The 18802-nt window shown below is 38.1% G+C and overlaps 1 protein-coding gene across 1 annotated transcript in view; it reads left to right on the top strand.

Moving 5' to 3' along the window:
- The window catches only part of PINX1 (PIN2 (TERF1) interacting telomerase inhibitor 1), an 85503-nt gene that overhangs the window by 1335 nt on the left and 65366 nt on the right, over window positions 1-18802 (top strand). Inside the window, exons 2-4 of the mRNA XM_041767650.1 lie at window positions 5260-5369; window positions 7216-7308; window positions 9357-9435. Of these exons, the coding sequence (XP_041623584.1) occupies window positions 5260-5369; window positions 7216-7308; window positions 9357-9435 (282 nt within the window). The remainder of the gene's footprint in view (window positions 1-5259; window positions 5370-7215; window positions 7309-9356; window positions 9436-18802) is intronic.

The raw sequence follows: 18802 nt of genomic DNA, 5'->3' as shown, positions 1-18802 counted from the left end.
GACAAATTTGATCTAGTTATCTCTGTGTCTTTACCTTTTTTTTGTTGTTGTTGTCTTTTTTGTCACTGGGCCAGCAGTTTATTGTTTTAAAACAGAGACTTCTGGAAAAGAATATGTTTTAGACGGACTCAGCTCTGTTTCTTCATTTGTGGAACTAGGGCTGCTAGGATCTTTTCTGGTTTTAATATTCTCTGATATGATTATTTCAGCATACACATTGGGCCTGGCTCCGCTGTTCATTTTTGTCTCTTCCATGATCAGTTTCTTCCGGGCTACTAAAAAACTTCTTTTATTATCTTCATTACTAGATTGGCTTTTAAAAAAAATCCATGAGATAGTGAACATGAAACGTTTCGAAATATGAAATGCTTATCATAAAGGTGTGAAATGCTGTTTGTAGACATCAGTAATTCAAATTACATGATTTCAAGGGAATATTTTCAGTTCCTCTCTCCGCACTGTGACTCCAAATTTTGAAATCTTTGCCATGACAATATATGATATTTTGTGTTGTCTTTTAAAATAACTTGCTGTTTGTCTTTGGCATCCCTTGTGATTAGATGTTCTTATTTTATTTTAATAAGACTGGTGTTCTTGGGGCACCTGGGTGACTCAGTGCGTTAAGCGGCTGCCTTTGGCTCAAGTCATTTTTCCAGGGTCCTGTTGTTTGAGCCCTGCTGGGCTCCTTGCTCAGTGGGGAGTCGGCTTCTCCTCCTCTCTGCCACTCCCCCTGCTTGTGCTCTCTTCGCGCTCTCTAGCTCTTTCAAATAAATAAAATCTTAAAAAAAATACTAAACAAAAGATTGGTGTTCTTAATTTATTTTGGTTTTTTAAAGATTTATTTATTCGGCAGAGAGAGAGAGAGCATGCGAGCACGAGCAAGCGAGGTAGGGGTTGGAGGGCAAAGGGGGAGGGAGAAAATCTGAAGCTGACTCCCTGCTGGGTGTGGAGTGAAAATCTCAAATCCTGAGATCATAACCTGAGCCAAAACCAATTGATGCTCAACCAACTGAGCCACCCAGGTGCCCCAGGATTGCTGTTCTTATTTTAGAAATAAGAAAATAGGAGCAAAGAAATATGCTAGTCTCATAATTTCACTTCCTAGCAATTATTTTTTTCTTCTAGTTTATAAAATTGGGGTAATTCTGTAGGTACAGTCTCCCCCCACTTAACAGTGAACATTTTCAATTCATTAAGCGTGCTGTTTCCTCTGTTTTCCTTTGCCATTTTGACTATATTTTGTTTTGTTTTCGCCATAGGCACTTAACCTGTTTTTAAAATCGAATAGTTCTCTTTTGGTGTCTCAAAAATATTTTTTATTAAAAAAAAATATATTTTTTATTAGTATTTCTGTAATTATCAAGTGTTATTTTATTGAGTCTCCCTTAGGTAAGACAAGGAATCTAGCTTAGATAAACCTCCCCCTATGTAAGACAAGAATTTACTCACTTCCCAGTCGTTACGTTATTTGGAGTTTTAGACATGGATTTTTATCAAGTTACTACTTTTTTCATAGATTCTTTTCTTTTTAAGACCATTTTTGGATACTTCCAATTATGTTTGTAGTCAAATCACACTATAATTAATGGATTATAATGCTCATTGCATTAAGATTTTGTACTGCAGTTTCCTTTAGTTTTTTTTTTTTTTTTTTTTAGTTTCCTTTAGTTTGATTATTGTCTTGAATTTTTAAATAGGAATACATGGTACGTGGATGGTATATTTTGAGCTCCTGAATATCTCAAGACAAAAAGACAAAACTGTTCCTGGCTCTTAGGACTCAACATACCTTTCAGAGTAAGCTGAATCCTGGCATAAACCAGGTGGTATTAGGCATGGAGTGATTGAAAAGTGAAATCTCTTACAGCTCTTGTAAGGAGGGTTGTTTATTGGGGTTACCCCAAAAGTGTCCTGATGGAACCATCTACAGTTAGGTCTCCACATAGGGGGAGTCCCTGCTAGAGAATAAATAGATCATCCCAAGTAGTGATTCTGCAAATTTAGGGTACTCTCCCCTGAGGCCCACGTCTGTCACTTATACTGCTGTTCCACATAGTGTCAGGCATCCCAAGACCACCCCAGATTCAGTGATTTGCTCAGATTCAGGACATATGACTCAGCAGAAAGTTGTACTCATGGCTAAGATTTATTACAGCTACAGGATGCAGAACAAAATCAGCAAGTGGAAAAGATACATGGAGCAAAGTCCAAGGCAAACCAGACACAAGCTTCCAGAGTCTTTTCTCGGTGAAGTCAGATAGGACATTCTTCATTACCCCAGTACAAGTTGTGACAACACTTGTGAAGTGTTGCAAACCAGGGAAGTTTGTTAGGGACTGCTGTTATGTTTACTGGGGGCTGGTCTTTAGGCAGGCTCTGCTGGCATGTACCAAAATTCCTGACTCCCAGAAGGAAAACCGAATATTCAGTATAAACCATATTGTTTATATAAACAGGCATAGTGAACCCTTCATCAGTTCTGAGAATGCTAGGAACCTTCCTGAAACCCAAGTTCCCAGCCAAGTTGCTAACCTTGTAAGCAAACCTTCCAAACACTAGCAGGGAGGCCTGCAATGCTCCGTTTTGCACATAGAGTTAGCAAAGCTGAGTAACTGGAATAAGAATAACAACACATATGTAAATGTTGATCCAATCTGAACAGACCAGTGACAGTCTTTCTCTTGCCAGGATTTCTCCAACCTGGAAACTTCTACAGCATAGAGCCAGAAAGTGTTTCAGGAAAGTAGGGTTCTGATTAAATAAATTTGGGAAACATGGCATGCCTACTTGCCCTAGGAGGATCTACATGTCTGAGTAGTAAAGATTCTGGGAAAGTCTCTAATATGGAATACTATTAAATTTCGTTTCACCCATTGTTGCCCTTTTTTTATTTAAAGGGAAGGCACCGTTCCCCCTCCATTTAACATCCTTATTGAGGAAGCCCTATCCCCATTGGTTGAGGATATCTGACACTTCTGCCGGAACTGACCTCGGGGGTCTTTTGTATAAGCACTATTTATTATCTGCTGCGTACACATATGTAACATAAACTGTTAGAGTTTTTATTGCAAGGGGTGGCCTCATTCATTCTCAGAAATGTTTAAGCCCTATTCAGAACCCCCTGGCAAGCACTACTTACTGTATGGAGGCATGAATTCTGATACACCAGTAAGCAGCCTTATGGAGAGAACACTGGTTAACAAGGCTCTGATCTAGTATGTTGTTTATTAGCAGAGGCAGCGTTAAGCTGTATATTTGCTAAGATAGTAAAGTAGTAACTTAGGGATGCCTGGGGGGCTCCGCTGTTGAACGTCTGCCTTCAGCTCACAGGATCCGGGATCAAATCCCACATTGGGCTCCCTTTGGGGGGCTTACTTCTTCTTCTGCCTGTGTCTCTGCCTCTCTCCCTATCTGTATCTCTCATGAATAAATAAATAAATGTTAACCAAAAAAAGTAACTTAGCCATGGTTAGCACTTTTGGGTCACATTTTTCCTGCAAAACTGTAGATTTGAGCCCAACTTGTTTTGCTTTATAAGTAGCCTTTTTCTGCATGCTTGTAAAAGGTTTACTTATTTTTGCTAGGATGTATGTAGTTTGGGTCTCTTTATTGATTTTACGTGGAGTAAAATTAGCCCTCTGACTGGAAGTTGTGTTATTTTTACATTATGTTGTGAAGGTGTGAGGGTGATCTGGCTGTGACATCTGTTACTCCATTGATTGCCAGGGTTGATTGGGCTGATCTAGGCGGGAGTCCCCTTCCTCACTGCTCCATGTTTGCCTCTCCTGAAACTGCATGCTAGGTTGAAGAGGACGACCTTCCTCAATACAGGAGGGATGAGGAGGACCTTTCTTTGGTCAAGGGTATATGAATGGCTACGCTTCCCTGCTAGAACCTTTAAATAAGCTTTCAAGGTCCATTTGTAGGAGGATGTAGGGTAGTCCAGCTTCTAAGATTCCAGACACATCTAAGTGAGGTGCTGTATGTATCAGCCTACCTTTCTTAAAGAAAGAAGGGAGGGGAGGAGGGAGGATGAAATTACAAGACTGTTAATAGTGAGACACTGCGCTTTGGTTGTTGCAGTAGGTGAATAATAATGAGGACCTCCAAATTTCTTACTTGGCCATAATTAACTTTGAGGCTTTATGTTCTTGTTCTATGAACTTTTGAGGTTCTGTATCTCTGGCCATTTTCCTTGAAACTACAGTTATAAATTTGAGTTCCTAATGGTCAGTTATTGATATGCATTTTAAAAATACTTAATATGAAGGAATTCAAAGCAGTTCCCTTAATTATCTTCCTTCCTTCCTTTCCTCTTCTTTTTTCATTTCTTCTCTTTCTAACTCAGTCATACCTCCATTTACATGTTTACTGAGTGCCTGCTATGGGCACAGTATTTTCTGTTTCTTGAGGCATAAAAAAGAAAAACACACAAATATGAGCCATAAGAAAATGATGGTCTAATAGAAAACATAAGAGATGGATATAAAAGCCACAGTACAGAAGAATGTGAGTTAAATGCCAGAAAAGCAGCAGATAATTTTTTCTGGAAGTTCAGAGAAGGGGGCATGTGGCTTTAGGGCATTTCAGTGACGAGGGATGGTATCACAAGTGTCTGTCGATCACAGATATGGAGGGTATAGTTGACTCTCCTCAAGATCATAATGACTGTGGATTAAGAATATAAGCTTTGACGTCAGTTGAACCTTGCTTTGTATGGAGGCTCCGAGTTTTGCTTGGGGGCATTAGACACATTTCTTTAAATCTCAGATTTTTCTTGTCTGAAAAATGGAGATCAGGATGTCCATCCTCATTGGGTTACTGCAAATTGAGTACAACGTATGGATACCATTTGGTATGTGACGTATGGGAAGGAAAGCTGTAGTGGCTGCTGTTGCTACTGGTGATGGTGACACCCGTGTTGACAGGTGCTTTCAGTTTCTACCTTTAGTTGAGTGTGGAAGGCCAGGTGATGGTAGATCATTTATTTTTGTTTGTCACATATGGAGGGAACATTGTTATTCTTATCTTAGGCCAATTTGTATATTGAGAATATACAGTTATTGGGAAAGCCAGGGTAAGTGATCCAGTCTTATGATATTTCATCAAATGATGAATCCAGTATCTGTATGTAATAAAACATATTGTTTGTCACATTTTTTGCAAGTATGTGTGTACATATTAGGTCTCCTGTATATTTGTGTAGTATTTTCCAGGTTTGAAAGATGAGTTGCCGATGAGATACTTTGTTATTTACAGGTCGGAGGAAGCAGAAGTGGGCTGTGGATCCAAGAAACACTGCGTGGAGCAATGATGATTCCAAGTTTGGCCAGAGGATGCTAGAAAAAATGGGGTGGTCTAAAGGAAAGGTATGTTGGAGAAGAGCAAAAGAAATTGGAGCAAAAAAAAGAGGCAAATCAGGAGGACACATCTTTCTTTGGAGACTGGGAGAAATTTGTATTTTAGATAAATAAGTTATTTTGGAGAAATAACTGAATTTAATGATAAAGTTAGAATTGAACAGGAAAGTCAATTCTCTTTATCATTTAAACTGCCATGATTGGCATCTTTCATAAATTGTACCTACTAATTAGCTGCACTTAGAGTCATACTTAACCTTCAGTGTTTTATGTTGCTAAGAGTAATTTTGTTCCCCTTTATAGCTTAGAATACACATTTTCTTGTTTTCCTCACACTCCATTTATTCTTGACTGAAATATGATTTCTGTTAACTTTGTGTTTAAATGGTTCCTTTGAAGGACTTTGATGATCTTGTTGACAAATCCAGTAGCTCCTCTTTTTGTTCTCATGTTATTCAGTCCCTTAGCAGATTGGACGTAATTGATTACTCTACTCTTGAAATACTTCTGTCTTGCCTTCCGGAATACTGCCCTCCCATCTGTTTTTTCCTTTTGCCTCACTGGCCACTCCTGAATGTGTTGCTGGCTCTTCCTCCTCCAGGCTTTTGAGCTTTGGAGCTCCTCAGGGTTCAGCCCTGGGCTTTTTTTGTGGTCTGCTCAGGTGAGCACTTTCATTCCATACCATGCTTTGAATTTTCTAAATTCTGAGAGCTGTCCCTTTTCTTTTTCTTTTTTTTTTCTCTTTTCTTTTTTCTTTTCTTTTCTTTTCTTTTCTTTTCTTTTCTTTTCTTTTCTTTTCTTTTCTTTTCTTTTTTCTTTCTTTCTTTCTTTCTTTTTTTTTTTTTTTGCTGTCCCTTTTCTATACGTGGTCCAGATCTGTCCTCTGAGTTTCACATTTGTAAATTCACCAGCCTGCTTGACATTTCCACTTGAGTAAGCACCTCAAGTTTATCATTTTTGTTATAAAACTCTTGATCCACCCCCCCTCCCTTCAATCTTTTGCTTCTCAAGTCTTCCCCATTTGTGCAAATGGTCATGCTTGGTTCCTCTAGCTCTCTCACTTCTCGCATCCCCAGTCATTACTTCTCCCTCCCCAGGGCCCTGTCCTGGGCTACATACCATCATCGCTGGCCCCAGTCACTGCTGCAGCCTCACAGCTGCTTCCCTCCCCTCCTTCTGTTCTTCCTCTGGGCCATTTGCCAAACAACAGCCACAATACCTTTTAAAATACAAAAATTAGATCATGGCATTTCCTTGCTTAGAAGTTCAGCGGTTTCCTGTTGTTTTAAAAAATTAAATCCAAATTCCTTCCATAATATTCAAGGTCTTGTGAGGTCTGTCTCTTTTATATCATCCTATTTTCTCTTTATCCATTAACCTAGAGCCACCCTGGTTGCCTTTTAGTTTCTTCAGTACACTTAAGTTCTCTGGGACACTTAACAATATGAGTGTTATTTGATGCAGGGGACTTGGGGTCCCCTTTCTCCACTTTCTCAGTGTTGTCTTATAAAATTATTTAATGGAGAGAGCCGTAGATTTGTAATATCTCTAATGGGCTTCGATTAGTTTGGTGGAGGTACTCTGATTGTGAGCATCACAAAAAGGCATGTTCTCTACAGTGTTTACATGGTCTGTAAGGTGGGTGTCAGGTTGAAGAATTAGCATTTGTTACTGTGTGTATTGGTATTACAGACATACTTTGGAAGACATACATCTATTAGACTGTGTCCTCTTTGAGGGTAAGGATAGTGCCTCACTCCTGGATATTTAATAATTGAATGGTTGATGAAGAAAGATGCAATCTGTCTTTATACCTAATAAAAATGCTAATTCTCTTTGTGTTTGATCTCCACAGGGTTTAGGGGCTCAGGAGCAAGGAGCAACAGATCATATTAAAGTTCAAGTTAAAAATAACCACCTGGGACTTGGAGCTACAATCAATAATGAAGTGAGCAACACTGTGTCTACTGGCGTTTTTTTCTGCACTATTTGCTTTTTTATAAATAGAAACATTTTAATCCAATCAGATTGATCAGCTTTCAACTGTTCAAGGGTGTATCCTCCATGTTATGGTTAACTAAAGAGCCCATAACTAAGCTGGCTCTTCATCATATCACATGCCTCCACCTTCCCTTGTTGTCCTTATGGGATTCTTTACTTGTTTATGTCTGAGAGATCCAAATTAGTTTTATTGCTAAACTTTGAAAAGAATTTTCTTTTTATAAAAACACTAATTTTGGTTACAGTAAGGAATTTTCATCTTTACCTGTGTTTTGATATTTGTTTATATTATTAAAAGTTGGTAGTGTTTAGTTTCAGAAAGAAACTAAATGTCTTTTCTGCAAGAAAGTGGTGACCTATCTCTGTACCAGTTGTCTAGTTCTGACTCTTGGTGTTCAGCAGTTGAATTTATTCACATTTCCCCTTAAATACTGATACTTTGAAAACATAACACTGTAATTAAAAATTAATGGCCCAACATGCTTTTCATTTTCAGTATTACTGTTTACCTTATAAAGTGCCTAAGCTGAAAGCTTTGTTTTATATTTTTACGGCAACAGAATCTGATAGGAAATCTGGAGAACTGTTTTAGGTAAACCAAATTATTTTGATTCAGTATACTAAGTAATGGACTAGAAATAGTAATCATGCTGATAGAGTAGCTAAAATTTTAAACCACTAAAGAAAGAGTTTATATGAGGTTGGCTTTGAAGGTGGTTGTTTAGAGATAGATGGATAGATGCACTTAATTTTTTAGAAGAAGCATTGCCCAGTATGCCTATTTAATATACCTTAACCTTCATCATCTTCAGAAGTGTGTATGAGGCAAGTTCCAACATTGATACCGTGCTTCCTGTTGGTTTAGATTGTTTTGGAGATGCCTATTCTCTTTTAAAGTCCAGTTGTTTTTGTTATAATGAATGTGTTAGTACTGCGAGGGTGCTCCAGCGTACTTGGGAGTCTTTCCTACTCCCTTCCTCTGTGTTCTTTTGTAAAAGTGGGGTCAACACGAACAGATAGAGTTAGGCAAAATATTTTAAGTGCAAATGAGCAAAGAAGAGAGCCCTGAAGTCTGTTGCTGCTTTTTTCCCTTTGACTTACATAATATTCTCATAGTGAGAGAAAAATAATAATTTTATTTTGCTTTATTATAGTATTTAGCAAAGAGGTTGCCTGTTGATTATTTGGTTATAAGTGGACTATTGATAAGTTATCCACATTTGAAGGCTTCCAAGAAGCCTATTTTTAAATTTTTTTTTTAATCTTGTAAGTCAGATAAAGACAATTATCATATAGTTTCCTTCACGAGGAGTATAAGAAAGAAACAGTGCAGAGGACCATGAGGTAAGGAAATGGAATGGGAAGAAATCAGATAGGGAGACAAACCATAAGAGACTCTTAACTATGGGAAAAACTGAGGGCTGGAGGGGAGGTAGGAGAGGGAATGGGGTAACTAGGTAACAGGCATTAAGGAGAGCATGTGATATGATGAGCACTGGGTGTTTGTTATACGCAACTGATGAATTACTGAACTCTGTCTCTGAAACTAATGATGTTCTGTATGTTGCCAATTGAATTTAAATTAAAAAATTAAAAAAATTTAAATTTGATTTTTTAAAATATTCTGAATTTTAAAAAATATTTATTTCAGTGTGTGGTTGGGGAGGTGCAGAGAGAGAAAGAGAATCTCAAGCAGATTGCCTGCTGAGTATGGAGTACTTCACTGAGATCATGACGCAAGCTGAAATTGAGTTGGATGCTTAACTAGCCGAGCCACCCAAGCACCCCAAAGCCTATTTTTCATATTAATATAGATAAATTAGATTTCAATTTTGTATTAATTTCATCATTCAAATTTATAGTATAATATTTTCATGAAACATTTAAAATTTCACATTAACAACCGTATTTCCTTGCTTCTAAAGTGTATCTTATCTCAACCAGTGTATTTAAACTCCAGGCTTGCCTTTAATTGATTTTTTGGGGTATTTTTAGGATAACTGGATTGCTCATCAGGATGATTTTAACCAGCTTTTGGCTGACCTGAACACTTGCCATGGGCAGGAAACAACAGGTAGAAAAACCTTTGCTTTGTTATCCATTAGGTTTATAGAAGATGTAATGTCTCAGTTTTTACCAACTCCTTTTACTGTAAGCATAATGTCTGAAATTGAAGGTATTACAGATAGCCATTTCTGTATATGTTTAATGGTGCTCTCACCATTGAAAGCAAATACTATTTTCTCAGTAGGAGTTTAAGAATAGCAAGGTAAATCAGTTTACCACCTCAACTAGTGAAGTGATTCCCAGGGATCCTTGAGTTGTGATTAAAAAGTTGCTTTTAAAATACAAAACAAGAGAAAAAAATAGAAAGCAAGAAGTACCAAGTGGGACCACAAACCGAAGCCAGCTTTTCTTCATAGAAAAGCCTTTTTGTATTGATTCTACCTAGTGAAGTGCATTGTATCTTTGAATGTATGTCAGAAATTCAGAATACTCTGGTATAGTAAAATTTGTTACAGGGGATCAGTACTAGAAATTGTGTATCTAAGGCCTAGAAACTGGAAATGAAACCATTGAATATTGAGCATTACACATTAAATTAAGAGAAAGATAATACTGTTGAGGGGAAGGACATGGATGGTAGAATCCTCAAACTTGTGGGCCTTTGGTTTAATTTTAGCGTTTAAGGGAAGTTTTTTGTCACATGGCTCTTAGGAAGGCAGAGATGTAACTTCAGTTAATTTTGCTGGATATTCACTGAAGAAATATTGACTGTTAGCTCTTCTGCAAACAGGTTTTTAAAAAACATTGGTAAAATATACATAATATAAAATTAACCATCTTAACCATTCTTAAGTGTACAGATCAGTGACATTAAGTACATTCATACTGTTGTGCAACTACCACACCATCTATCCATAAAACCCTTCATCTTGTAAAATTGAAACTCTGTCCTCTTTAAATATAAACTCCTCATTTTTCTCTTTCTCAGACCCTTGGCAGCCATTCTACTTTCTGTCTCTGAATTTGACTACTCTAGATATCTCATATAAGTGGAATCATGCAGTATCTGTCCTTCTGTGTCTGGGTTATCTTACTTAGCATAATGTTCTCAAGGTTCATCCATGTTGTATCATTGCCTTTCTTTTAAGGTTCAGTAGTGTTTCATTGTATGTATAGACCACGTTTTGTTTATCATTCATCCTTCAGTGTGTACTTCGGTTGTACATCTTGGCTCTTGTGGATAATGCTGCTGTGAACGTGAATGTATAAACATCTCTTCAAGTCCCTGCTTTCAGTTCTTTTGGGTATATATCTAGAAGTGGTATTGCTGGATCTCATGGTAATTCTATTTTTAAGTTTCTGAGCAACTGCCATTGTATTTTCTATAACGACTACACCATTTCAAATTTGCACCAACAGTGCACAAGGCTTCCAGTTTCTCTGTATCCTTGTTGAATGCTTGTTATTTTCTGGGTTTTTTATTTTGTGTAGTTTTTGTTTCGTTTTTTTGATAATAGGCATCCTGATGGGTGTGAGGCAATATCTCATTATGGTTTTGATTTGCATTTCCCTAGTGATTAATTACATTCAACATCTTTTCATATACTTGTTGGCTATTTCTATGTCTTCTTTGGAAAAATGTCTTCAATTCCTTTACCCGTTTTGAACTGGGTTTTTTGTTGTTGAGTTGTATTCTGCAAATAGTTTTAAAAGGAATTTCTTTCTGTTCCCCGTGCACAATGTTTGGCACATAGTGAACTATCAAAAGATGTTTGTTAAATTAAAAGAGGAAGAACTTTGTGGAATGAAATTAAAAATTAGCCAAGTTCAGCAAACATTCGTTGAGCTGCATGCTGGATCCCAAGTTAGGCATGAGGATATGTAGCTATATGGGGCAATCCTTGCTTAGGTAGCTAGCAGGATATGCTGGTCATTGGTAAAATCATAGTGCAGATCCAACTCTAGGAAGATTTGCAGTGCGGCATGTGGGACTGAGTCCAAAGGCATGCAGGGAAAGGTGCTGTTTGTATTTTCCCTGATTCCTTCTTGTTGGAATCTGTAAGTTGGATAGTTTCCCTTATCCATGGAATAACTATTAGAAGTATCCTAATAGTTCTCTGTAAAAAGATATGTGGTCCTAATATAAAAGATGCTAATTTGTTAGAGAAGAACATAAGGGAAATGTTTTGTGAAAACACTACCTAGATTGGTGTTAGGAATGTGGGATTTATGCAGTAGTAAAACTCAAGGACCCAGAGACATCTTTATATTCAGGATGTCAGTTGAAATCAGTAGAAAGACAGATATGAGTGCAAATGTGATCATATAAGACTTAAAAGGTTTTGACTGAAGAGTAATGGAGTGTCATGGTTTAGAGATGAGCACTCAAGCCATACTGCCTGGATTTGAATCTTGATTCTGATGTCTGTACTTATGTGACCTTAAGTAAATTACTGAACATCTCTGTCTCTTGGTTTCTTCTTTGGTGAAAGGGAGATAATAGTACCATCCTTGAAAGGTGTTTGTGAGAATTAAATATATTACTATGACTAAAATATTTTGAACACTGCCTATTCTGTAGTAAGTACTTAATATACTTTAGCTGCTATGGTCTTTATTATTATTGTTATGTGTATAGATGGAACTCCAAAGTAGAATATTTCCTCTGATTACTTTTAGTAATTAGAATATAGTGCCATGAATAAAAAGTGATACTTGTAAAAGTAAAAAGTGATGCATTTGGGCTTGATACTTAGGCTATTCCTAGTTGTCATTAATGAAATCAAAGGCAATAATGTGCTTTCTCCCCAGATTAAAAAAAATAGAATGCTCTTACGATAATGAACATTATAAATAGCTGTACTTGGTGGCAGCAAGATGTAAATACAATTTGAAATCTTTATACGACTGATGGATGATCTCCAGTTATTTTAAGGTAAAAAAGAAAGATGAAGAACCGTATGTATGGCATGCATTTGTAGAAAAATATAGAGAGGAAATGCATGTGTGTGTGTGGTTGGGTATACATATCAGTGACTTTCACTTAGGAGTGATTTTGACAATGTTTGGAGACATTTTGGTTGTTACAACTGGAGGTGGGGTTGCTTCTGGCATCCAGATACTGGCCAGTGAAGCTGTTTAGTATCCTGTTGTGCACGTGGATAGCCCCCACTGATAAAGACTTAACTGGCTCCAAATATCAGTGGTGCTGGCTCCAAATATCAGTGGTGCTGAGGTTGATATACCTAGAATAGCTTCAGAATATCTATTCTGTAAATATTTTATATACATAAAATATCTGCAGAAAAATACTGAAGAAACTGGTAAGAGTGATTGCTTTTAGGAAGGGAGCTAAGTACTGGGGCAGAGGGATGACAGGACGACTTCGCTTTTACTGTAGTCCTTTTGTACCTTCATGACTTTGTACCACCTGTGTTATGTCCTACTCAAAAAACTGTTTAAAACCTAATTTTAAAACTGTTCCTTGAGCCCATTTATCTCATTTACTGCCACTTCTCTATACTTCTGCTCCCTTTTGCCACAAAACTCTAAATTTTCTATCCACTGATTTCAGTTCTAATTCTCTTCTTTTAAAAACTTGTAATATGCCTTGAGTCATGTGGATGGTCTGCTTAGTTGTTCACCTCTCTTTTGCATCTTCTAGAATTGACAGACTCTCAGTGGGGGTGCAGGAGGAGGAGCCCCAAACATCACACTCACTTCTCTGGATTTCTGTACCGTTAATTGGGACTGTAATTCTCTGCTTTGCTCCACTGTCATGTCTTTGGGCCATCTACCCTGCCCCTCCAATATGTGTTGTAGTTTTCTTTGCAAGAGAGACAGTTGAAATGAGCCAGTTCACCATTACTAGAAGCAGGACTCTACCTAGAATATTTTTAAAAAATAAATACAATACAATGTACTCATTTTTGAGGGTACATTTCCGTGAGTTTTGGTCAATGTATATACTTTTGTAATTGTAGTAACCTTGATAAGGAAATTTTCATCATTAGAAAAAATTATCTTGGGTCACTTCCCAGTCAGCCCCCTGCTCCTCCCTCCCCGCCCACCCCCGCCCCCTACTTCATTCTCTGGCCCCAGTCAACCCCTGATTTATCCATATTGATTAGGTTTCTGTTTTCTTTTCTGCCTGGCATATTTTTCCCAGCATGATTCTGAGATTTATCCATGTTGCATTTATTAATAGTTCATTTCATTCCTGAATAGTTTGCCATTGAGTGTGCCATAATTTGTTTATGCATTCACCTGATGATGGACGTTTGGTTGTTTCCAGTTTTTGCTTACTGTACCCAAAGCCACTGTGACCATTTGTGTATATATCTTTTTGTGGACATGTGTTTTCATTTCAGTAAGACCTCCCCCAACCCTGTGCACTTTGTGGGTTCCCCTCCTTATGCCACATCCAGAAATTGCCTCTTGACAGAAAGCCAGGCAGTCCTAGAGCTCACATCATTTTGTTGCCCATCTGTCAAGGATGACAGTCCTGTACTGCCTGTTGTCCAGTGTCTGATGAGTTGGTTCATATCTTTTGTTTTCCCATTACTTGTAGTAGAGGGGCATGACTCATAGCAGTTACCCTTTCATGGGCAGAAGATAGGGAATCTTCCTCCTGTCTCTTTTAAGCCCACTTCAGTCAGACTTTGCCTTATTGCTCCACAGAAACTGCCCTTGGCAAAGTTACTAGCGACTTCATGTTACTAGATCCTGTGGGCACTTTTTTAATCTTCATTTTACCTCACCTGTGGCAGGTAAGGTAACCTGCCACAGGTGATGTTCACCCTTTCTTGAATCACTCGCTTTCCATAGCTTCCGAGACCCCACCATCTCCTGCTTTTCTTCCTGCTTCACTGGCCACTCCTCTTTAATCTCTGCTGCAATTCTCTTACCCAGCTTTGTCATGTCTGGGGGCCCTCCAGTTCAGTCCTGGGACCTCTCTCATCTTTTAGCTACACCAGTTCTTTATTACATGATGGCTGGATATAAACCATGGCTGGAATGTTTGGTAATTTATTGAGACTGCATTACCTTCTCTCCTAAACTCCAGATTTGTATTGAACCCCCAGCTCAGTATCTTCATTTGAGGTGTCATCAGCTATCAACTTCTCAAACTTAATATACTCAAACTCCAGTTCTGGCTACTTTCCCACCCCTGCCCCACAAATGGTTTTATCCACAGTCTTCCCCATTTTAGTTGATGTCAGTCCCCTCCTTCTAGTTGTTGAAGCCAAGGACCTGTGTTCACTAGGAAATGTTGGTTCTACCTTCGGAATATACCCAACCCCTGACTGCTTCATGTCCCCTGCACTGTAGCTAGTGTCTGAGCAACTGTTATTTCTTGTAGAGATTATTATAGCAGCCTCTAAAACTGGTTTTCTCAGCCATGGCACTGCTGATGTTTTGGGCTAGATAACTCCCTGCTGTGAGGCATGTCATATGCATTTTAGGATGATTAACAGCATTCCTGACCTCTTCCTGCTAGGTGTCGTTTGTATCTCTCCCTCTGCCCAGTTGTGGCAACCAAAAATATCTGCAGACATTGCTAGATGTCTCCTGAGCAAAATACCCCTGGTTAGGAGCTATTCTCCTCAATTTCTCTTTCTTCATCCATCCATGGTCTCCTTCAGCATAATAGAGTGATCCTTTCAAAGTGTAAGTCTGTGCTGCTCCTACTCAGACCCCTGCCCCAACCACCCCTCCCCCCCACCATTGTTGCCTCCTTTTCATTCAGAATAAAAGCCAAAGTCCTTGTAGAATCTCATAATATGAACCTTTTCCCTTTGTGACCTTATCTCCTGCCATTCCCCTTCTTACCCATTCCATCCTAGCCACTGATCCCTGTGCTGGTTTGTGAATATAACAAGCATCCTCTTGCCTTAGGATTTTGCACTAGTATCTCCATCTCTCTAGAACACTCTTCCCCCAGTTAGCTTCTTTGCATTGTCTCAGCAAGGTCCACACTTACTGCCAGCTGAAAATTGCATCCTGTTCCTCAGTGCCATTTTCAGAAGTCAATAGGAAATTGGTAAGACATAGCAATATAAGGATATTATGTAGAAATAGGAAGGAAGTAAGACCCAGAAGAAACAGCTAAGAGTCTGGAGAGAGCTAGGGCAAGGACTTGATGTGTGTGTGTGTTTTAACAGCTTTGTTGAGATATGATTCACATGCCATATAATTTACCCATTTATAATGTACAGTTCAAAGACTTTGAGTATATTCACAGAATTTTCACCAGAACCTATTTTAAAACATTTCATCACCTCTTTACCCAGTGGCCATCATCCCCCATGAGCCCCCCAACCAGCCTAGGCAACTGCTGATTTACTTTCTGTCTCTAAGGATTTGCCTATTCAGGACATCTCATATAAATGGAATTCTACAACATGTGGTCTTTTGTGAGTGATGTACCACTTAGCATGATGTTTCTAAGGTTCATCCTTTAGCCTGTGTCAGTACTTCATCCCTTTTTGTTGCCAAATAATACTCCATTGTGTGAATATACCATGATTTATCCATTCATTAGTCAATGGTCATTTGGGTTGTTTCTATTATTTTGTCTATTATGAATAATGCAGCTGTGAACATTGTCAGTATTTGTGTGGCTTTTTCATTTCTTTAAGGTATATACATAGAGTGGAGTTATTGGGTGATGTGGTTACTTGTTTAACTTTTTGAGTAACTGCTGGACTGCTTTCCAAAGGAGCTACACCAGTTTACATTCCCACCAGCAGTGTAGGAGGACTTTAATTTCTCTTCATCTTTGTCAACACTTGTTATTATCTGTTTTTTGATTATAGCTATGCTAGTGGCTACAAAGTAGTATCTACTTGTGCTTTTGATTTACATTTCCATGTCAGCTGGAGATGTTGGCCAATTTGTCATGTGATTATTGGCCATTTGTATGTCATCTTTGGAGAAATAGATATTCAGATCCTTTGTCCAATGTTTAGTTGGGTTATGGGTCTTTATTGTTTAGTAAAGCTTTCTCATATATTCAAGTGTCAGTCCCTTATCAGGTATATGATCTACAAATATTTTCTTCAGTTTGGTTTTTTCACTTTCTTGATGGTATTGTTTGAAGACTGAGGTTGCAGAAATGGGTAAAAAGACTCATTCCCTTCTCTGAAGAAGCTTAAAATCTAGTGCAAAAGAAAGAAATGAAACAAATACCAAAATAAATTGTTCCCCTCACTTTCTCAGTTCCCAAATAATTGAAAGTAGCAAAGCTTTGGAAGGTGAGGGTTTTCTTTGAATATTTATCCAAATCTCTTTGTTTCCTAAGCTTTTTCTGTCCTATCAGGTTTTGCTAAGTTTGCATTATTGATGAATGGAACCAGTTTCTAGCACACACAGGCTTGGATACTGAGTGTGCTATTGGGTTTAATAACAAAGTAGACACAGCTGAAGAAAGTCTAGAAAATAGATCAGAAGACAGTTATCCAGAATGCAACCCTGAAAGAGGAAAGGATGGAAATACAAAACAGAAGTTTAGTTGGAAGATAAAGTGAGAAGATCTAATATCTAATAGGAGTTCAGCAGTGCAGAGAAGAGAGAATAGGGCAGAGGCAGAATTTAAGAGCAGAAGGGCTGAAGATGGTCTAGAATTAGTGATAAAACACATCCACAGATCCAGAAAACTTAATTCAAGCAGATTACATTAAAAAAAAACTTCACTTGCAAACATAATAGCAGATGTAATAGTGTAACATTGTAGCAGAACATCACACACAAACACACACACATACAGGCATGCACACAAAAGAGAGAAGAATGTTAATGCAGCCAGAGAAAATATACTGATTCCCTTCAAAGAAGCAACAGTTATAAATGAAAGCAGAGTTCCTAACAGTGGAACCCAAAAGACATTGGAGTAAATATACTGAGGGAAATATAACTGGCAACCTAGAATTTTACACTCGATAAATATATTTTTCAAGAAAGTGGATGGGATGTTTTCAGACAAAACTTTACCACCAGTAGACCTTCAATAAAGGAAATTTTAAAGGATGCACTTCAGTCCGAAGGAAAGAATACTTATAATCTGCAGTATCCCCAAACTTGCAATAACCCAAATGTCCATCAACCATAGAATGGAGAAGTAAACTGTTCTGTTTGTAAATGCACAGAAATGAAGTATACTTACATGCAAGAGTCCAAAGCAGAGGTTGGCAAACTTTTTCTGTAAAGCACCAGAGAGAACTACTTTGCAGACCATAGTGTCTGTCACAACCACTCAGTTCGGCTCTTGGAGTGTGAAATCAGCAATATACAGTACAGTATATAAACTCCGGGGTGTAGGCTGTGTTCCTGTGAAATGTTATTTATAAAAACAGGTGGTAAGTCGGATTTGGCCCATAGGCTATTGTATGTTCACTGGTGTAGAAGGATCTCATTAACTTAATGTTGACTGAAAGAAGACACAGGGATAATACCCAGTATGATTCCACTTTTAGAAAAGATGGCAGGCAAAAATTTGGGATTTAGGTACCATACCGGGGTGGTCAAATTATTTTAAAACACAAGGAAGCAATTACTATGAAAGTCACAATCGTGATTACTTAAGGGGAGAAGAAAGGGGATGAGATTGAGAAGGGACCCATGGGGAACGTTGGGGGGATATTAGGGTTCTGTTTTTTTTTTTTTTCTGGTTGGCAATTACATAGGTTATTTGTGACATTATATTTTATGAACTTGCTGTGGTTCTTACTGTCCCCCTCCCCGCCAAAAAATAAATGGTTAAAACCAAAACAAAAAGCAAGAGGAAGGATGATTATTACAAAAATCAGGATAATGGTAGCTATTAGGACAGTGGTTCTCAACTGGAGGCAATTTTGGCACTCATGGAACATTTGGCAATGTCTGAAGACATTTTTCATTGTCATAGCTGGGGAGATGTTATTTCTATCTAGTGGGTAGAGGCCAGAAATGCAACTAAACATACTATAGTACACAGCATAGCTATGCCCCTCTCTCCTCAAACAAATTATTATTCATCCCAAACTGTCAATAGTTTAGAGGTTGAGAAACCCTATTCTAGGAAGAGGGGGCACAGGATTGCTGGATACTTCTTGATTCAGGCAGTGTTCTGTTTTCTAATCTAGGAAGTGCTGGCAGGGAGAGAGATTGCTTTATGACTAACTGTGCAGACTTCAGATGCTCCTATATGTGATGATATTTGTCACAGTAAAAGAAATCTAAAAATTACCTGGGTCCCTTTCTGGTAGACTTAGTTACTTAAGTAATTTAAGACTTATTAAACCTGTAATGAAGGTTAACTAAAGAGTAACCTGATTTGAATATCAGGGAACACCTTCTACCTTAATGAGTATCTGGTGACATATAAATGGCAGTCACTTTTCCTACACAGGTTCAGTGACCTGATTAGTGTGTCAGATAGTCTTGAGCTGGCTTTG

Source organism: Vulpes lagopus, chromosome 8 (assembly GCF_018345385.1).
Source record: "Vulpes lagopus strain Blue_001 chromosome 8, ASM1834538v1, whole genome shotgun sequence".
Lineage (NCBI taxonomy): Eukaryota > Metazoa > Chordata > Mammalia > Carnivora > Canidae > Vulpes > Vulpes lagopus.
The sequence above is the reverse complement of the archived record's forward strand: the minus strand, read 5'-3'. Positions and strand labels throughout refer to the sequence as shown.